General features: G+C 50.1%; 6 protein-coding genes across 6 annotated transcripts; 5 read left to right on the top strand and 1 right to left on the bottom strand.

The window, feature by feature from the left end:
• Nucleotides 1-1,049: 1,049 nt before the first annotated feature.
• On the bottom strand, nucleotides 1,050-3,555 carry BU24DRAFT_67612 (uncharacterized protein). Its single transcript, XM_033534524.1, has 2 exons — nucleotides 2,570-3,555; nucleotides 1,050-2,515 (listed from the first exon to the last, which is right to left on the bottom strand). Exons 1-2 carry the CDS (start codon nucleotides 3,293-3,295, stop codon nucleotides 1,061-1,063), a joined length of 2,181 nt encoding a protein of 726 aa, XP_033378268.1. The 5' UTR covers nucleotides 3,296-3,555; the 3' UTR covers nucleotides 1,050-1,060.
• A 2,257-nt stretch (nucleotides 3,556-5,812) lies between these two features.
• On the top strand, nucleotides 5,813-7,748 carry BU24DRAFT_467426 (WD40 repeat-like protein; the record flags this gene model as incomplete). The annotated part of the gene is made up of 3 exons (XM_033532443.1): nucleotides 5,813-6,054; nucleotides 6,199-6,530; nucleotides 6,643-7,748. The coding sequence occupies 3 exons, from the start codon at nucleotides 5,813-5,815 to the stop codon at nucleotides 7,746-7,748; spliced, it is 1,680 nt and encodes a 559-aa protein (XP_033378267.1).
• Nucleotides 7,749-7,984: 236 nt separating this feature from the next.
• BU24DRAFT_427958 (uncharacterized protein) lies at nucleotides 7,985-9,594 on the top strand. The gene is made up of 3 exons (XM_033529360.1): nucleotides 7,985-8,396; nucleotides 8,446-8,600; nucleotides 8,793-9,594. Exons 1-3 carry the CDS (start codon nucleotides 8,309-8,311, stop codon nucleotides 9,528-9,530), a joined length of 981 nt encoding a protein of 326 aa, XP_033378266.1. The 5' UTR covers nucleotides 7,985-8,308; the 3' UTR covers nucleotides 9,531-9,594.
• A 238-nt stretch (nucleotides 9,595-9,832) lies between these two features.
• On the top strand, nucleotides 9,833-10,460 carry BU24DRAFT_467424 (UPF0057-domain-containing protein; the record flags this gene model as incomplete). Its single annotated transcript, XM_033532442.1, has 2 exons — nucleotides 9,833-9,890; nucleotides 9,997-10,460. 2 exons carry the CDS (start codon nucleotides 9,833-9,835, stop codon nucleotides 10,458-10,460), a joined length of 522 nt encoding a protein of 173 aa, XP_033378265.1.
• A 1,908-nt stretch (nucleotides 10,461-12,368) lies between these two features.
• On the top strand, nucleotides 12,369-14,305 carry BU24DRAFT_414374 (vacuolar calcium ion transporter-like protein /H(+) exchanger; the record flags this gene model as incomplete). Its single annotated transcript, XM_033526217.1, has 3 exons — nucleotides 12,369-12,372; nucleotides 12,479-14,164; nucleotides 14,214-14,305. 3 exons carry the CDS (start codon nucleotides 12,369-12,371, stop codon nucleotides 14,303-14,305), a joined length of 1,782 nt encoding a protein of 593 aa, XP_033378264.1.
• Nucleotides 14,306-15,848: 1,543 nt separating this feature from the next.
• BU24DRAFT_357138 (uncharacterized protein) lies at nucleotides 15,849-19,789 on the top strand (the record flags this gene model as incomplete). The annotated part of the gene is made up of 7 exons (XM_033523934.1): nucleotides 15,849-17,220; nucleotides 17,267-17,882; nucleotides 17,931-18,980; nucleotides 19,027-19,078; nucleotides 19,204-19,306; nucleotides 19,360-19,591; nucleotides 19,645-19,789. 7 exons carry the CDS (start codon nucleotides 15,849-15,851, stop codon nucleotides 19,787-19,789), a joined length of 3,570 nt encoding a protein of 1,189 aa, XP_033378263.1.
• Between the last annotated feature and the right edge of the window lie 504 nt (nucleotides 19,790-20,293).

Raw genomic sequence — 20,293 nt, 5'->3', positions numbered from 1 at the left:
TGTCTCCAGGGTGTCTTGTCATGTCATTGCATTGGGTCATTTTTCTTTGTTATGGGAAACTAGGTCTTGGATAGTGCATCCATGTTCCTAACGTGGGATCATTGTTTTTTGTTTATGTTTTTGTTTGCCCCCTCCCGATCGAAATGCATATTTGATACGTCGCATTTTGTTGTTAAAAACATCACTGACATTGCCGAAATTGTTGGTGTTTGTTGAACTCTGCCATATTTCTACCTCCCCTTTTTTGTGGTTGTTGTTGAGAACGATCGGAAACAGACAATCAATGCATGTATACAAAATTACGTATGTAACAGTACATACAGTCAGCCAGTACGTGAAAAGAGGAGAGGAATGAGAGAACAAAGAAATCGACATAAATTGAATAAAATTGAACAAGTTAAATGATGTGAGATCGGTCACGAGCTTTGACATGTGCGTATGTGACTTGGGTTAGGAACCTGCGAATCTCTAGGACGAAGGACGATGTAGCATCCATGCATATCATCTCACATTTTTCACTTTCAAATGGCTCTCATATATCTCGAATTAACTCTGTACTCGTACGTATCGTATCGTACCGTACATGTATATATATGCGCGCGTGTATCTGAACTATACATAAACCCATGGTATCTTTTTATCCCCCGCTCCCCGCCGCCCATCTGCTCTTTAACAAGAAAACCAAAAAATACAAGAAGATTTTCAAAATGGGGAAAGAAATGGATGGTTACAAGATGGAAAGGATATCGCTGCCGTCCGTCCGTCCCCACGCCCGCCCGCCCGCCCGTTTCGTATGAAGGGGGTGGTATTATTAGTGTAAGGTATGTACGTGTGGGAATTATGGTTTTGAAGGTTGGGTACTGGTTAAGTGTGTGTTCTTTGAAGGTGTGTTGTGGCTTGAGGAATCGTTACGTGTACGTTCGTGTGTCCGGTGGGTGTAGGGGTATCGATGGAGAATTAGAAAGAGGCGGGGAAGGGCTGCGTCCCCGGGAAACTTCATATGCGTTGCGGTGTAGATGTGAGGAGGAAGACAAGTAAACATGGCGCGAGCGTAACATCATCATTGCTGCGCGTAGTAGTTCGCAGCGGCACTCGCGTTCTGCTGGGCCGCAAAGTGCTGCTGAACCTGGCTCTGTGCCGCGAATCCCGCCGCCGCGGCCGCTTGATCAAGGTGGTTCGGATAGCTGGGAGCCTGGACGTGCTGGACGGCTGGTTGGTATGCTGGATTCGGGGGAACGTAGTGCGCCGGGTACGGGTGGTTCGAGTGGTTGAAGTCTGCGGTCGCGAGGAGGGGGTTCATGAGTCCGGGCGGGAACAACGGGGGCGCGTGGCCTGGCGGCGCAGGCGGTGGGACGGTGACTTGGGGCGCGGGGATCTGTTGTTGATGGCTGAGTTGCTCGTTTTGCTGGTGTTGCTGGAGTTGTGCGGCGGCGGCTGCGGCTGCGGCGACATTCTGGTCGTCCTGTTGTTCGTTCCAACCCCATTTCTGCTTGAGCTCGTCGTTGAGGAAGCCCACTCGCCACCCTGTCTCCTGGCGGATCTTGGTGAAGATCTGGAGGACTTCTTCCTGTTGGCGCCGGCTGGTCAGACATTCGGCGGCAATGGCGAGAGAGCGGAGTGCTACACTTGCGACCCCGCGGTCTTTGACGTGTGCGACGATACCACAGATGAGAAGTGAGTTGTTCTCAAGCATATTCCGCATCTCTCCTTCATGAGGGGATTTGAAAGGATGGATCTGGGCAAGGAGGCACATGCATGTATGGAAGAAGAGTCGGGCTACTATCGAGGCTCGTTTCACCAGCCATACGTCCGGGAAGGAGGATCCCGATAGGGTTTGGCCGATCGGTAATATCCCTAGAGGATGCATCTTCCGCGGTGTGTTTTTGTTCCATCTGTCTGCCATGGCTTTTAGAGTCTCCCACTGTTGGACTCGCCCAGCGGCGCGCATTTGGTCTTGCGCATTGTTCGGGTCATGGTTTCGAGGAATAGTGGCGCGGAAGTTAGCCACCTTCGCAACGACATAGACTATGCGATACGTCCAGAGCTCTTCGTTCCCAGGCTCATCTTCACGGGCGTCGTTGCGACGAAGGTCCATGTCGAGGCCCCAATCATCCGGATCCCAAGCGACTTGCCAGTTGAAGTGGAGACAGCTGAGGAGTTCCATGCCGACATTAAGCCAGAAGCACGCAGCACCGATGCCCGTTGATTTTGCGTTCCAGCCGCATTCCTTGATGAGCGCTCGTGCGCCTGCGATATGGTTCATTCGCTGGAGTGCTCGCTCACACATGATCTCATACACGTTGAGGATGACCGCCGTGGTCGCACATATCACAGTGTTTCGATCGGGGTTTTGTAAAGAGTCAAGTAGGTAGCGAGTAGCCGTATCGTAGTAATGTAACGCTTGATCCTCGCTGTATTTGGGGTTGACCAAGGCCATATGTCGTGCACCACAAGCTAGGAAAGCGTGCAGGAGCATTGGCTCGCTAAGACTTTGAAAGGGAAGTAGCCGTGAGAACTATTACCATAATTAGAAGGGAGATCATTATGATCGAGTGGCAGCAAGACTCACATGCTTCTGTGGATCCATGCTGTCCATCCATAACCCTACTTCTTCAACGAACACTTGCATGAAGAGGACTTCGTCTTGGCTGTTAAGATAGTCGCGACGACTTTCACATGGCGATACTGACCGTTCCAACGCAGAGTAGGTGGTGTTTGCACCGGAAACGGTGGATTCTGGAAACGCGCCATTAGGGTATGAATTCGAATGATGGTGGGAGGGCGCTCGGTTGTGGCGAGGCTCATATCCCGCATTGTGGGCGTCTGTTTGATACGGATCGGGCAGCATACTGGAAACAGAAGGAAGAGGTTTCTGTGCGATTGACGACGATGGGGGGCCCATGTTGTTATTATGCGCATTCATGTATGCCTGGTTGCCTATCGCTCCGAAATTTCCATGCGCCGCATCGTAGTCATCGTACTTCTGTTGGCCACCTTTGTATTCGCTAGCAATCTCCCTCGAATCGTCCTGAAAGGCGACCTGCCATTCGCGCGGTCGCGGAGGTTCATAGGGCAGCGTCGCCTTTTCGGTGTATATCCAATTGATCCTCAGTCCGGTCTTGCATTGGCGATTCGATCTTTTGCAGTTGTTGCAGACAGGTTTACCCTCGTCGCATTTCAAGTGCCGCTCTCTGCATGTCAAACACCCACTGCGCGTCCTCTTAGGCTTTGTCTCTGGGGCGGCAGCCCTCCCCGTCGAGCCTGGAGTATCGGCAGCGCCATCGCTGCTGTCCATGGCGTGCGCCTGTTGTTTCTGTCCTCCCTTCTGTTGTTCACCAGCTGCGTTCGGGAAGATTTGGCCGGCGTAATCGTGCAGCTCTGCCAGCCGCGGGCTTGGAATAGAACCGATTCGCCTCCGCTTCCGTGGTAACTCGCCGACAGCCGCTCCAACGTACGAATCGACAGTATTCGGGGGGTAAAAAGTACTCGAACCGACTGAGGCGTTGATATCGACCGCCACGATGACAGTCACAGCGAGATCCTACAAGAGAGAGAGAGCGATTCGCTTGGTGCGTATATGCTTGTAGAGAGGAGTAAGAAGGCGACAGATATAGCTGGAAGCGGCCGCTTCAGATGATAGCAAGCAGTGATAAAAACTGCATGGGTGAGGGTATTACGTGCGAGGTACGAAATGCGCCGAGGGGGGGTCGAATGCAGAGGGTTTCTGCTGATGCGGCTGATGCGGCTGAGGGAGGCGTGTCGAGTCCTTTCGGGGTAAGAAAGGGCGATGTGTGTCGCAGTGGGTAGGAGTACCTTCGGGCAGCTCTGCTAAAGGATCGGAGACCTATACGGAGGTATGGAGTTCACGATGTTAGATGGGAATGTAGATATGGATGATGTTCACTAGGTTGAGGAAGGAGGGCAAGTCCAGCCGGACGTGGAGGGATCGCGAAGTCTTGAAGCGAGATTTGGACCTGGGTTGGGCTGGTACTCGCGACGACAGAAGCGACTAGTTGGCTAGTATCAACTATCGATGCCGAACTCCTGAGGGAATAACGGTGGAATGTAGGGAGCGAAATACTTCTGACAGCGGGAGTTAGGAAGAGGGAATTTTATGACAGTAGTGGAGTTTGAAATGGCGGGTAGTTAACATGCTCGCAAGTAGTATTCTCCATGCATACAACAGTACAGTTGATAGGGATGGAATTCTTAAGGAGACAGGCGAAGGCGAAGGCGAAGCAAAGGCGGAGCCGGAGACGGAGATGGAGACGAAGGGGGAAGGGAACGGCTTCAAGGCGCGCGTTGAACGGCGTTCAAGCAGACGCACTAGGCCCAAGTGCAACGATGGTCTACGTACTTGTATGAAATACACAAGCAGACAAGATGTGTAGTGTAGTGTAGTGTAGATACTGTATTGAGACGATTGTCGCTGATGTCGCCGTCCTCAATGCGCCGTCGTGTCGATCGGGACCTGCGCCTGGATTATATACCCCCCCACAGCGCTTCAGCTGTGATGCTCGTAGTTGACAATGCAGTAAACAAAAAGACTCTAGGCGTATCGAGAGAGGCAAGTCAGTTATTATATGATTGTCGATTGCAAGTATGATATCGTATCATCTTGACCTATAATTCCATTCATACCTAGTGTATACATAGTACATACGAAGACCCACCAGTTACAGATCCAGATCCCCATCCTGTATACGAACAGAGTCCTCCCCCCTAACAGTATCTTCTCTCGGTCTCCACTCCGTCTACAAGTACATAGGTAATTACCAGGTCAAGGTAATAGTCGTTATCTGAATCCTACTGGGTACAAAGCGGCACAATCCAATGCCGCCATTCAACTGTCTCCGCCCGCCATCGCTGAATGCATTTGGATGATCCTTGATCCTCCCCAGCGCGTGGCGTTCTCCATATAGTGTCACAACATAATAGACACGACAGCCTTGAGCGAACACTTTCAACCCAAATCAAGGAACACGTACAGGAAGCAATGCATGAGGCTGGCTGTCACTGGTCCAGGCTTCCAGCCCTTTCCCGCGTCCTTCGAGTAACTAGCATTCGGATGCCCATCATCTATTGACGATGACGTCTAATCTTGTCCGTTTTGGCAAATAAGCTCGCGCCCCTAAAATAGACGGGCTGGCAGCTTCGGCAATCTTTGCTCCATCTCTAGACCGCACCTCATCCACTCATCCACTTTCCACCCCCCGCGTCGCCGCGTCCATTGCCCAGGCGCATGCAATCAACTGATCTGGATTCCTGGGTATTGATTATGCTGGATACCTAGTCGCATCCCCGAAGCCATTCACTGCTTTCCCTGGCCGTCGGTCTTGATTCGCAGCGTCCCTGATCCGACGGAAAGGTGCCAGCCCATGTTTTACCAATTCGACCAACACGATTCAATTCAATCCCAACTCTGTCTGTGCAATAATCACGAGGCTTCGCAATATCAACGCCCTCAAATACGGGCAGCTGCCGAGCGGTTTGCTCAGCTTCAACTGTAGTCAATAATCTCCGATGCCTTTTGTGGCATCAGCTCTCCCTATTCATAGCTTAACCTACAGAATTGCGCATCTACAGCAGTCCTGATCAGCCCTCTCTACTGTGTAAGATCACGAAGGGTGCTGCGCAAAGGGCAGTGTCTGCACCGTGAACTGCATCCCAAGCACAACAGAACAGATTGTGTGCATCCGCCCCCAAGACGTGGTTCCCATGTCGTCGATCATCCTTCTCGCTCCGGATTGCCTCGTTCATCAACATCAGCCCGAACCTGTCCTGCTGCTGCTTGTGGCGGCCGTTTCACACAATGGCCGTCGAACGCCAGACCTCTGCCCTTCCACCTGCTCAGCCTAGTTACATCTTCCGCGGCCATACCGCGCAGATTCACAGCGTACAGATCGTACGCGACAATCGCCAATTACTTACGGGCGATGCCGATGGCTGGATAGTGCTGTGGAAGTTAGAATCCAAACGACCTGTAGCCGTGTGGAAAGCCCACGAAGGTGCAATCCTGGGTACAGCTGAATGGGGTCCTGATAGAATCATAACGTGAGTATCTGATCTTGCCATAATTAGGAGAGTGTTTTGAGCGAACTTCTAAAACTAAGAATTTGTTGCTGTTCCGACAATCAGATAGTCGTCCTCGAAATTTCATTAGTGATTCATCGTCCGCTAATATTCGTCTCATTCCAGCCACGGTCGTGACAATTCACTTAGAATATGGCAAATATCGCCCACCACCACAACCGACCTTTCTACAGTTCTGCCCATCGACAATGCTTCTGTGCATCGTCCCAAGCCTTGGTTGCTGCACAAACTCCCAGCAAACACTCTTAATTTCTGCGCATTCTCCGCGATTGCCCGTTGGCCTACACTCGAAAACCGAGCGTCATCACGATCAGTACGGGCCGAGGGGTCCATACTCGTAGCGGTGCCTGCACGCGATGATCATAAGATCGAGATCTACCAGTTTCCAGAGGAAAAGCTGGCGTATGTCGTGCCGAGAGTCCAGTCTCCTGATACAGGTTCGTACATTTTTTTGCTGAATGAAACATAACGCCATTGTTCATCGAAGGCCGCATTATCTTTGCACTTTGTGCTATGTAGCGTAGAACTACTTCCACTGACGATTGATAGGTATGGTTATGGCTGTGAAACTTGCACACCATCAGCCTTCAAACAACCTCATCGTTCTCGCTGGGTATGAGGGCGGATACACCGCTGTGCATCTTCTCAAATTCAGCCCCAATGCCTCTTCAGAAACAGAGACCTCGTCGATTCTCGAGCGTGCGCAGCTTGTATACCTCAGTAAACCACATTCCCAGCCCGTTCTATCTCTAGACGGCCCACCAGACGGTACTTCTTATTTTACTTCTTCAGCAGACGCCATTATTGCAAAACATACCATCTCGGATCTACCGAATAGCCATAGCAATATTGGCGGACTTCCTCACAACAATTATGTTGAGAGTTCGCAAGCAGATGTGCAGCCAGTTTTAGATCTCAACAATGTTGTAGGGGATGCATCAGTCACCATGCAACATCCAGCGCAGCAAGATCCAACAGAGCCAACAACTGAAGGCATTCCAACGTCATCCGAAGCACACGTTGAAACAGTAAAGGCCCCGGAGGCAGAGTCGACTGGACCTCTTGACTTTTCCAAGAAACCCATAACTTCAACACATCTCGCGAATGCATCCACCCAACCCACGGCCAAATCATCCTTGACGCATGACAAAAGGCCTTCAGGACTCTCATCCCTCCTCGCAACGGCAGGACCTCAATCTGGCATTAAACCCAAGCCTGCATTTAGGCCCAATATCACCGTCCAGCCTGCGTACAAGACAGTCCAGACAAAACATGCAGGCCAACAGTCATTGAACGTCCGCTCCGATGGCCGTCTGCTAGTCACAGCGGGTTGGGACAGTCGAGTACGAGTATACAGCACCAAGACACTCAAAGAGATGGCTGTACTCAAATGGCATAAGGAAGGCATCTATGCAACGCATTTTAGTGTCCTTTTAGAGCACAAACCCAAGAATAGTCCAGAACATCAAGTTGATGCACATAAAGCTGGCGGACCTTCGGATTCCCCGGACACCTCTAACGAGCTTCTCAATGTCCAGCAAGAATCATCTGGATTGACTCGTTTGCAGAACAAACGAGAGGAGCAGATACAGGCGAAGCATTGGGTTGTTGCGGGCGCGAAGGATGGGAAGGTTAGCTTATGGGAGGTCTTCTAAGAAACAATGATCCCACATTCTATTGAATAAAATATTTCTCCAAAGTGTCAAGCTGTCAACCAGAACTGGAATAAGCAATTGCTTGATACGAGAGGAGGGGCATCTCTGAATGCGTGAATGCGTATCTCCAGGAGTAACAGCGCCTTCCTAAATCTAGCTAGTTAGCCCATGCACGTACCAGGTCGGAATTCTTTTCCCTCGGGTGCAGCGCACACTTCGTTTTCTTCTCTCCACAATCCACATCTTCCTCTGGAAGACAATTGGCAGGTCTAACCTCCAGATGCCTGCGCTACGCATCCTACCGACATGTTTTCCAACATGGTATCGATTGGCGGCTGTGCATGCCAGACCATGAGCGCTTTCGAGCGGCTCTTCCATGGCTCCGTGACCGACCTCGGTTGACCCAACCCCAAGAATGCGGAGATCGCTCCAATCGCACCTAGCAGCACAGCTCGCCTTCTTTAACTCTCCCCGTGCTCAGTTCTGACGACTCTACAATCCTCAAGAACAATATGCGGGCAGTTTCGGCGATAGCGTCGCCTTTGAGGCGTATGGCACCCATGACGGTGCGTCAGGGATCCAGGCGCTGCTTCTCCAGCTCAAAGAATCTCCAAGCAACATGGGGATTCATTGGGCTTGGACGTATGGGTAAGTCATCATCCTCACATGATATCCAAGCCGGGCTGACCCATTCTAGGATTCCCGATGGCTAAGAACCTGAGGGCAAAACTCCCCGCTGAAGACACCTTGTTTGTGCATGATGTGAACACAGCGGCCACTTCGAAATTCCTGGAAGAGCACCCTGAAGGAGTCCGAGTGGCCGACAATGTCCGCGAGGTTGCAGAAAAGGCGGTAAGTCTACAACATCTTCTTCTTCTCCGTACTTGCGTGATGAACATATAATTTTCTCTATGATCTAAGTTGGGGGTCACTTGTGACCCTTATTCTGATTACACAAATCAATAGCCAATCCTCTGATGCTTCTTCCAATCTTCTATTGTTATTCGTACATCTGAGGGAGATTGTTCGCTGACCAGTCGAAAGGAAACCATCATCACTTCTTTGCCAGAGCCGCATCATGTTGCTGGTGTCTATAAACAGATGCTAGAGCCACCAAGTCTTTTGACCGATGGCTTTGTGACCACCGAGAGATTGTTCATTGATTGCTCCACAATTGATCCAATGACCTCTAAGTCTGTGGCAGATGCCGCTCACTCGTCCGGGCAGGGCAGGTTTATCGATGCACCGATGTCCGGTGGTGTAGTAGGTGCTCAGGCCGGGACCCTTACCTTCATGATTGGAGCGGCTCCTGAAGTAGTTGAGCGTGCCACTGCTGTTCTGTCCATGATGGGCCGAAGAGTGCTGCATCTGGGCGAACAAGGTTCTGGCTTGCACGGAAAGCTTGCCAACAATTACCTGCTTGCCCTCAACAACATTGCTACCGCAGAGGCCATGAATATGGGAATTCAGTGGGGCCTGGATCCTAAAGCTCTTGCTGGAATGATCAACATCAGTACTGGCAAGTGCTGGCCGAGTGAAGTCAACAATCCCGTTCCAGGCGTCGTTGAAGGATCGCCTGCTTCAAGAGGCTACGAGGGTGGCTTTGGCGTTAGCCTCGCCAACAAGGACCTCAAGCTCGCCATCAAGTCAGCTAAGGAATCTGGAATTAAGCTTGCGCTGGGAGACCAAGCGAAGGCATTCTATGACGAGGTTGAGGCAGCCGAAAACTGCAAAGGTCGGGACTTTTCAGTTGTATATAGGCACCTGGGCGGTAAAGAATAGCTGGCCAAATCTTTACAGTGCTCTACAATCAATACCAAATGAATTTAGATGATTACAATTTGCCATGTATCCAGTTACGTTTCCCTCGTCCTCATTGCCGATCCAACGTGTCCAAAAAGGGTCGTTCCTGATCAAGGGCTAGCACAGCCACCCCGCCACACCACGCGTCATACGACGAACTCTCAAGTGACATCTTCATCCTGTCCTCATCGCCGCCCATACCAGTCGTATGCTTCTTCACTCGACTCTCTCGCACTGTGAAAACCCTCTACCATCTTCTTGAATCTACAACAACCGTCAACATGTGCGGAACCGACTGCTTTTTGATGCTCCTGTCGGTGCTCTTCCCACCCATTGGAGGTACGTTGCCCCCACACAAGTGACAGACGGCCAGGCAGCACAATGCGCAACCTCCACCACTCTTCCGATATCCCACAAAAGAAACATAGCTAACCATCACCTACAGTCTGGGTGAAGCGCGGCGTCTGCAGCGCAGACTCCCTCATCAACATCGCCCTCTGCTGCCTCGGTTTCCTCCCCGGCCTCCTCCACGCCTGGTACATCATCCTGCAAAACCCCGACCCCTACGACTACGAAGGCCTGCAAGACGGCGAGCGCGCCGGCGACGGCTCCGTAACATACTACTACGTCGCGCGGGGAGGACAACAACAACAACAGCCGCAACCGCAACAGCTACCCCAGAGCTACGGCACCCTGGGAAGCCAACCCGCCGCCGGCCAGTTCCCAGGCCAGCAGCAGACCGGCACGACGAATGCGTTCCCGGGCCCCACCAAGCAGAGCAGCGCGCAGCCTCAGCACGGCGTCGCTGGCGCAGAGCTCGGTGGAGAGGGAAGCAGTGGGCAGCCTGCTGGGCCGCCGCCTACTTACGCGGATGTCATCAAGGGGGACAACAAGATTCAACATCCATAGAGTACTTTCTCGAACGGAATCATAGCTATCGTCGTCCCGGGAGCGAAGGCGAAGAGGGGACAGGAAAGGGACAGGAAAGTGTCGGGGTGAAGGAGTGAACACTGGGCGTGTGGGTGTATGGTGTTGGAGTCATCATCATTAAACTACACTACACGTTTTGTACGGCGACACATGCAGCAGCAGGAAAGGAGGGAAGTTTTCAAAGTGTGCAAATAATTACAGTGCTCACTTTTTGCTATGGACAAGTTGTCTTCAAGTACTTTATCATCGGTGCCGATAGGAGTTTTTCTTCCCCTCTTCGCTATACCTCTTTGTTTCCTTCTTCTCATCATCGTCACTCTCGAATCCTAGGTAGTGAAAGCATGAGAGTGAATGATTATGCTCTAGTTGTTTTTACTTGGGTCGTTTGTTTTGTATTTGTACTTCTATCCCCCATCTGGCAAACAGAGAAAGCATTATATCTACTGTCGTTTCTGAAAATGGACATTTTATGATTTAGAGTGTACGTGTTTCGATGCGTGAGATTCTTCTTGTTAGATGATGAGGGGGGATGCTGTGATTGAATAAATGGATGCTTATTGGAGTGCGTGAGCGCATCAGTACAATGTCGTTGCGGTCGTCCGCACATGGTTGTCATCTATCCCTTAGAAGAATTGGAAGCCCTGAACGTTCGCGTTGTACGCCAAAGGGGGCATAAGCTTTAAAAGGGTCTCTGGAAGGGTTTCTATTTGACCAATTTGCTCGTTGATCATTTTCAACAGTCTCCCTGACTGTTACTAGTTTCAACAACTGCTGGTTCGATCTATTCCTATGGGGAAATGGATGCCTACGATCGATGAAAAAAGGCTCTAACCCTATTATTCCCGTCGCTAAGAAGCGTAGCATGATGTCGTCCAAAGAGCCTTCGTTTCAGACCTGGACCGGCGGCGATTTCCTTGCTCCACCGTCAAGGTACAAGCCCAACTGGTGACGAATAGGCTACGCCTCCTTGTGGAACCTTTTCCCTCCTCATCGAAATAAGATCAGCCAATGAAATATCCCCGGAGAAACTCTAGAAGACAACGGCCTGTTGCAACATGGTTGACGGTGAGTTGGTCGTAATGACTGCTAGGGGGGTTTGAGTATGGGCAGGCCAATGAACGGGGAGCACGACGCGGCATGCTAGCCAAGGGGTGTTAAGCCGTCGCCAAAAAGGCTTGGGCAACTTGGGGTTCCACGCGCGCAGAATCAAGATTTGCGCTTAATCTTAACTTAAGCTTAAGTATAGTGACGTACGAGGGAGAAGCATGGTCGGGTACTTGCATCAAGACTTGACTGATAAATATTCCTGTCAAAGACTTGCAAAAACAAAAAAGCTGCATCGTGAGAAGAAGAATCGCAATTGCACTTAGCTTTTACATAGCCCTACGCCGCCTCCCTGACAACGCAATCCAAACCTGACCGCTACTACAGTCGGCCTAGGTACCTTTACGTTTGTGTGTTTATCCCCAGAACAGACCATACAGCACACGCACACGGCGACGCCCGCCCTAGATCATTGTTGTCGTGGCCACCCCCTGCTCTGCGCTCTTTAATCTCCAGTCTCCCCACTTTCTCCTGGATCCTATTCATTCATCCTTTCTTTCTTCTAATCTTTCGAGAACCTCTTCTATCGTATTTTGGGGTTCGTTCAGCCATCTACTTGTGTATTTGTTGCTGTGGAATCGCGTCTGTGGAACTGCGGTTGAGGCATATACTCGAGGTGCCTTTGTAGCGAACATAACGTGTCGCAAACACTTTCAAACTTATTGAATCAGCTACCAAAGGCTCGCAGCTCGTTGGACATCTCAAGTCCTGGACTGGGTGAGATAGCTATTCAGGCAACCCCACCTCAAAGAGTGTGACTAGAACAACAACCGACTCATAACAATGCGTAAGTTTGTCCATGTATTCCTTGCAAACATTCTATGTTGTAATACTTCTCTTTCACAGCTCACATTCTGTACTCGAGACTAACAATAACTCTTTCAACTACACAGATCAAGTTCGTAGAAAAGCCCACAGGATCGCCTCTCGTGGTGGTAGCGAGTCCAACTTCAATCCATTCGCAAGATCACACTCCAGAACACTGAGCGACACTGAGAACCAGATTTATCACACACGCTCGGAAAACCACATACGGCCCACCGTGGAAGAGGAGCGACGCCTTGAAAGCCGGCAGACAGAGAAAGAGTTTGGTCCCCCCAGGCACGCCGACACTGCACCAACCGCGTCGCCTACTTCGACTGCCATGTCACATAACTTACCAGGACCTGTCGAGGAGCGAGAGGTTAATGCGGGTAACCCAGAGGAAAGCAACTTCTCGACAAATAACAGCGACAAGACTTATATCGAAACAAATGGAGCACCAGCTGTCCAGAAACGCGCGAGGTTCAAGAACGCTTTCAAGAAGGGTGGCAAGGACGAGGGGAATGAGTTGGAACGTGCCGAAACACCTGGACTCTCTGTTGAAGAGAGGAAACATCGAGCACTTAAGAGGAAAATCCCCGTTGGCAGCCAAATTCGAGCGGTCCTTTTCTCTTCCTGGATCAACGTCCTGCTTCTGTTCGTTCCCGTCGGCTTCGCGCTTTACTATGCACATATCAAGAACGGCGATGTCCCGGTTTTCATCATTAACTTCATTGCCATTATTCCCTTGGCTGCGATGCTGAGTTACGCGACCGAAGAACTGGCACTTAGAGTGGGGGAGACGTTCGGTGGACTTCTCAATGCGACATTCGGAAACGCAGTCGAATTGATCGTGTCAATCCAGGCGCTCATCAAAGATGAAATCGTCATCGTCAAAACCTCGCTTATCGGCAGTATGCTGTCGAACTTGCTATTGGTCCTGGGAATGGCTTTCTTCTGCGGTGGTGTCAATAGAATCGAACAGCACTTCAACGTGACCGTGGCGCAAACTGCAGCCAGTTTGCTTGCTCTCTGCATCGCCAGTTTGATCATCCCAACTGTTTTCCACGAAATGCTTCTGGAGGATGCCGGCCCTGACGGAAACAAGAACCAGTCGCTCTCTCGTGGAACGGCGATCATCTTGCTGTTTGTTTATGGCTGCTACCTGGTCTTCCAGTTGAAGTCTCACGTCACCATGTACAACGCACCTAGCCAGAAGACGCCTAAGAACAAATCGTTTAAAGTCGAAGAGGGTAGCGCCTCGCGTGGAATCGCGGCGATTGGAGCCGGCACTGCAGCAGCAACCGGAGGCATGATCCACAGCGATCGCATCTTCAAAGAGAGTGATTCGGACGACGAGGAAGACGACGAATTTGAAGAGCCTTCGCTTTCGGTCATCGGCGCACTCATAACTCTTGCTATTTCTACCACGCTGGTGGCTTTCTGCTCCGAATTCATGGTGTCTAGTATCGAAGGTGTGACGAAGAGCGGCACGGTCTCTACTACCTTCGTCGGTCTCATCCTCCTGCCCATCGTCGGAAATGCTGCCGAGCACGCTACCGCCGTCACTGTCGCCATCAAGGACAAGATGGACCTGTCGATTGGTGTCGCCGTAGGATCCAGCATGCAGATCGCACTGCTCGTGCTTCCATTTGTCGTCGTCCTTGGTTGGATCTTGGGCAAAGACTGCATGACCTTGTACTTCGACACTTTCCAGATCGCCTTGCTCTTTGTATCAGTTCTGCTGGTCAATTACCTCATCCAAGATGGCAAATCTCGTAAGTACTGCCCGTAACGTGAAATGAGTCTCGACTAACATACCCGCAGATTGGCTTGAAGGCGTACTTCTCATGTCCTCATATCTTATCATTGCACTTGCGGCTTGGTTCTACCCGAACATCAAGGAGACAGAGTGCTAGACCCGACGTTGCTCCCGAGGCCTTGTGTGTCTTCCCCCGCAAGCATACCTGTCGTAAACCATAAACCTCTTCCTACTCTCCTATGAACTTCTCTTCACTGTTACTTCCTTCCATCCAGCTATTGTTTTTGTAATACCTGATTTCCCGCTGTTGAATGACCACACCAGGCGCATACATGCGTGCTTTCCTTCCCTTTAATATTGTCTGTTTCCTTTATGTCTCGATACCCACCTCCCAGATCAAGTACACGCGCTCGGGGATGGCGAAGTCTAAAATAGTTTGCTCTATCTCTTATGTTCGGGCGGTCTGGAATCTTTACGACGGCTTTGAAATTGGTCACCTTGATGAAATCCTTGAAATTGGTTGGTTTTGCACCACTGCATGTACAAGTAGACTGTCTAACAATACGTATTACATTTCTTAGAGGAGATTCTTCTTGTTCGTCGAGGTGAGGCTAGCAGTGAGGAATTGTCGAGATGTCCAGCAACTATTGAGTCATTGTGGTCATATGTGTCGTAGAGGTGGGCGTACAGCAGATGTTCTTTCCTATTCGGATGTGTCCGTGACTGCCTCTTTGGTGAGTATTCAGTTGAACCTTCTCGGTCACCTTCGTCCTTCCTTCATCTTACAATCGCCACTTTCTTCTCTCTAAGAGGCCCATGGTATTTAAGCGCCTCATGCTACTTCGAAGCTTCCTTCCTTCCATTTCCTCTTCCTCTCTCTCTCTCTCTCTCTCTCTTTCACATGCCTCTCTCATCATTGATTGATCTCACTATATAAGTTAGATCGTCAGTCCTTCTCTTCTATACTCCTCCACCAACCTCATACCTTTTTGTTCTAAGTTCTCCCCAAGCCTCACACTTCCACTTCTTACAATCATCCGACTCACCTACCAACGCAACCCTATGGACCTTTATCATCAACTCCATTCTTCTCTACCTTCAAGTCGCATGGGCTTTACTTCACTTCGATAGCTCAAAGCCGAACTCTTTCTACTCCTCCACTATTTCTGGTCGTCCAATTTTCTGATTCTACAATTTCCATTCTACCGCTCCATTGCTGCCCCAGCTCGCAGATCTCCGAACTTGGTTGACTCATATCTCCTCAACACTTTCACGTCTTCACCATCAGTGTTCCCACAACGATGGAGGAGCCTTGCCAAGATCCCATAGCAGGCGAAGCTATGGAGGGGATAGAGACGAATGATGCTCGTGTGAACCCTCCAATTTGCGACAAGGAAGACGAGCCTCATCTGTCCAGAGGTGAAGTCGAAGACGCTATGGAGATTACGGCGGAAGAACAAGGTGATGGCTGCCAGAACAACGGGGAGGTTTCCAAATTGAGTGCTTCCGCGAGCAAATCTCCGCTCGAATCTCTCAATGTGAGAGACTCTGTGGACGAAAACGACTCTGCGGCCACAATTGGACCCCCGGAAATGGTGCCACATGAGCCCGCTGCAGAACTACAAGAGGATATTGCAGAAAGCACTGAGGTCCCACAGAGTTCGCTTCCGTGGCTCGATTCAGGCCACAATACAGAAACGATGGGTCTGGAAAGGCTCGGTGGAAAAAATAGGGACGATTTGCCTCTGTTCGTTAGAGCAAACAGCCCTCCACAACAACCGTTTTCTACGGAAGATCAGGACGATTCACTAGTACAAACAAGTTTACCTGCACCAGCAATAGGAATTCCACCCTCCACCGCTCTTCCTACGAATTCAACGACTAACTCGGAACACGTGTCCACTGCCGTGCCCCTAGAGGGTTTGTCGACATTTGCGAAGATTCGTTCCCTGCAAAGCCGAATTGGAAAGTCCAAAACAAGAAACGATGGATCTCTGCCCCTTATTAATGACACTAAAGTGCGGTCGGGTCATGCGACCTACGTTGAAGGCCTCCTGAGTCGGACTGAGAACCCTCCAAGTCATCCACGGACTGCTCAAAATGATGATGGTGATGACAGTCTCGGTGACGGAGAGGATGCCGAATATAAGAGAAAAAAGCGGCATTTTGAAAACCTAAAGAGAAAGAACGGAGGGTCCCTCACGTTTGTGCAGGATCTTGAATGGACGAAGGTGCAAAAGGATGAAACAATTCGCAGGAATAGGTTGGCAATGCAACTACTCAGGGATCAAGATGAGAACGGTGGTCATACAGCTTCAAGTCTTCCGGGCGATGATGATGAGATAGGTCCCAATAGCGACGCAGAAGACTTCAACTATGGTGACGACGGTACCCTGCGCCAAAGGCAAACTCCAAGCCTGTCTCAGAGGGATCACAAGTTGCAGAGTTTGCAAGATGCTGAGATACTGAGTATGCGAGTCGCCCTAGAGGCCAGCGGAGACCTACCGAAGAAAAAGAGGAAAAATGAGGAAGGTCAACCAGATAAAAACGGACGCACCGCGGGCAAGACAAAGGGCAAGAGCAGAGTTCAGAAGTCTACTTCCAGAAATTCGAAAGCTGCGACCAACCAGAAGAAGGGTCCCAAGGGTCCGCGGATGACGGTAAAGCAGAAGCGTGCCCATCAAGACGCTCTACGCCAAGTGAGTTCACTCTTCTCTGGAGATGTCTTCAGAGATCAAGCTGCTCAGGACGCTGCGGATCAACCTACGTTCACATCAAGAAACAAAAACCATGCCTTGAAAGAGCTGATTGCGAGTGTCCCCATCGATAATCAGAAAGAAGCGAAAGGGGACATGAACACTCTTTTGGCGGCAACCAAAGACTTTGATGGTCACGGAAGTGTGAAATCGGACGGCACCGGTTTATGGCTTGTGAAAGGGATGAAAACCTCACTCAAACCTTATCAAATTTTGGGAACTGCTTTCATGAGACGGCGTGAACATGAGCCACAGGATCCTCGTGGTGGACTCATGGCAGACCAAATGGGTCTAGGCAAGACTCTTATGATGCTTGGTAAGGGGTTGTCCGGATAATAAGATTCAATAGCTAACGGCAGCAGCCAATATTGTCAACGGCAGACCACCCTCAGGCCATCGCAAGACAACGCTCATTGTTGCCAGCCCGAGTCTACTCACGCAATGGGCCAATGAAATCGCAACACACAGCAATTGCAACTTGAAGGTTATGAGATACGGTTCCGGCAATCGCCTCGAATCCAATGATAGTTTGAGCATCTTGGGCGGAGTTGACATCGTTCTCACCACGTACACTGAGGTCATGAATTCATACCCGAAGCATGACCCACCCGTTAGCTGTCAGACAGTGGAACAAAAGGAGTTATGGTGGCGAAAGACCTTTGAAAGATATCGAGGGATCTTACATAAGATGCAGTTCTACCGTGTCGTACTTGATGAAGCCCAGGCCATCAAAAACCATGCCACCAGAACCTCAATTGCGTGTCGTGCTATCATGGCAGATATGCGTTGGTGTATCACAGGGACACCAATTCAGAACAATCTCAAGGAATTGTATCCTTACTTCAAATTTCTCAACGTCCCGCATACCGGAAGCTTCCACATATTCAAGTCCAACTATTGCGACCCAAAGGATGCGACACATACACAACGACTTCTAGTTCAACTCAACCAGTTCATGATCAGGAGGACCCATAAGGAGTAAGTTTACCATGGAAACTCAAAACAAGTTTGCTTAACAAGTTGCAGTATCATGTTCGGGGCGCCTATCCTTAAATTGCCAAAAGCTGATCACACGACACACTGGTGCGAATTCAACATGGTCGAGCGAAATATCTACGCAATCGTAAGCAAGCGTTTCGCAGAGAGAATCAACTCAATGGCTGTGGCTGGTACACTGGAGAAGTCATACAGCAACATTCTAGTCATGCTTCTCCGTCTACGCCAGCTAACCGCGCACGTTCTAATGCTGCAATATGTCATGAAGGATCTTCTTGAGCGTGAAGACATCGAAAAGATCCGCGATGTGGTCAAGAATCATGCTAAAGACGGCTCATCGGCGAAGACGATCACTGCACTTAGGGCGCAACTCGATCACCATGCGAAACTGGAAATTAAACGCACTGCTAAATTAGAGCAGCAGAGAGCAAGGGCCCTGAAGAAGGGCGTGGATCCCGATATGCAGCCACCAAAACTGGTTGATCATGATGTGGAAGAACCACATTTACACACCGCCGACGACGATGCGCTATCCGAAGACCACGAGCCCCTTGGATCCGGATCTGGAGGGACATTTGGAAAAAGCTACAAATTTGAGCCTTACCTCAAAACCCTCACGTCAGGTGAAGGCTGGGAAAACGCCAGAAAGAAGAGCCGGTGCTGTGTATGTTACGATAAACCGGTAGCTCCATGGATCACATCGTGCCATCACATCTATTGTCAAGCCTGCTACGAGAGCGCAACAATACAGGCAGCAGAACAAGGGCATGAGAGGATTGTAGCATGCCATAAGTGCAAGAATCCCTTCCAATTTGCGCATGCATGTGACGCGGATGGCGAGCCCGAGGACCCGTTTATCTACGCCGCGCCAGCGACCAGGTCGAAGACGAAGGGCAAAAACGCCTCGAAAAATAATACTGTACGGCTGGAGCGCGAGAATATTGACAAGGACTGGCTTACAATCAGTCCTGATGGTGTTCTGCCGTCTGCGAAGACCATCGCTATCAAGGCTCAAATACTGAATTGGCGAAAAGAGAATCCAAGCGTCAAAATCATTATATATACGCAGTTCCTAGCAATGTAAGACACTGCGGAACATATTGTATCAATCCACTAACATTGCCAGGATTCGAATACTGAAGAAGATCTGCGAGGAGGAGCATTGGGGATGTGAACAGGTAAGTATTATGGATTCGATAGGCTCAACCTTGGGAGAGCTCTACAGGAGGTTGATTTGATATTATTGACATCATTTGGCATTCGCAATTTCGGCATGCTTTGATAAAGCTAATGTTTGTGCCAGTATCACGGAGAGATGACGTTCCAGTCCCGAGACAAGGCTATCCATAGCTTCGCAGAGGAAGAAGATACCAACATTTTACTTTCATCACTTCGGTGTGGAGGCTGTAAGTGATCATGCCTACGATTGATATTTGACTCGTGCTGATCAAGGGCGAAGTGGGATTGAATCTAACCATGGCTTCGAGAGTCATCGTAGTAGATCCATGGTGGAACAATGCAGCCGAGCAGCAGGCATTCTGCCGTATATACCGAATCGGGCAACAGGATACAACGTTCATGACCCGGTTCTGTGTGAGAAATACGGTGGACGAACGGATCCTGGCCATGCAGGAACGGAAGCAGAAGGAAATCGACACAGTCATGGAGGATGGGGGACGAACAGTGAAAAAGTGAGTGAAACGAAAGCGCAAGATTTGGCCAGATATCTAATGCGGCATCATAGATTGGACCTGGCTGCGCTCATGCGTCTCTTTGGAACTGTGACCGAGGACAGCAATGGCAGACCATTCATCTTGGTGGACAATCCTCACTCTCGCGGAGGGTTCAGGGCAGACAACGACCATGAAGGATATGCGGATGACCTTTGAGGGAATCTAAGCTGCAAAAGGAATTCGGAGGCCTAATTTGTATGCTCCATTCCTTCGCGCGATTCTGATGGCTCAGATTCCTACTTCGGCACAATCTTTAGCGACATTGCTCATCTGGAGGTACTTGCGAAATGTGGAGTGCGAGGCAGATGAATGGAGTGAAGTGGAGTGGGAGGATCCGGGCTAACGATCAGCCTATGCATCACGCTTCTGGAAACACAACGATGGAGATCGTCAGCCGTGGCAAGAACGGGACTTGATCACTGCATATGCTTTCATTAGGAGTTTTACGGATGCCATATCTTGCGATTTACATCTTTCTAGCTGGGGGATTTACGGCCCGAAAAGCTTGCACCAAATTGGCTCGAGAAAGGAATGGTTTTATGGAGGAATGGTTTGCCTGGTCGGTATCTCCCGATACCATAGCTCTCAGGCATTATTTAGTTACAAGCATCTATCAGGCCAAATGAAGCAATATTTCCTAGTACTAGACAAGCGAGAAAC

The sequence above is a fragment of the Aaosphaeria arxii genome (assembly GCF_010015735.1).
Source record: "Aaosphaeria arxii CBS 175.79 unplaced genomic scaffold BU24scaffold_12, whole genome shotgun sequence".
Taxonomy (NCBI): Eukaryota; Fungi; Ascomycota; class Dothideomycetes; order Pleosporales; genus Aaosphaeria; species Aaosphaeria arxii.
The sequence above is the reverse complement of the archived record's forward strand: the minus strand, read 5'-3'. Positions and strand labels throughout refer to the sequence as shown.

Excerpts from the sequence above, each read along its gene's own strand:
- BU24DRAFT_67612 (XM_033534524.1), bottom strand. The coding sequence starts at position 3,295 with ATGGACAGCAGCGATGGCGCTGCCGATACTCCAGGCTCGACGGGGAGG. Across the intron at positions 2,516-2,569 it reads GCATGGATCCACAGAAGCAT|TTCTCACGGCTACTTCCCTT; the intron begins GTGAGTCTTGCT and ends TTATGGTAATAG.
- BU24DRAFT_427958 (XM_033529360.1), top strand. The coding sequence starts at position 8,309 with ATGACGGTGCGTCAGGGATCCAGGCGCTGCTTCTCCAGCTCAAAGAAT. Across the intron at positions 8,397-8,445 it reads CATTGGGCTTGGACGTATGG|GATTCCCGATGGCTAAGAAC; the intron begins GTAAGTCATCAT and ends GACCCATTCTAG. Across the intron at positions 8,601-8,792 it reads GCGAGGTTGCAGAAAAGGCG|GAAACCATCATCACTTCTTT; the intron begins GTAAGTCTACAA and ends ACCAGTCGAAAG.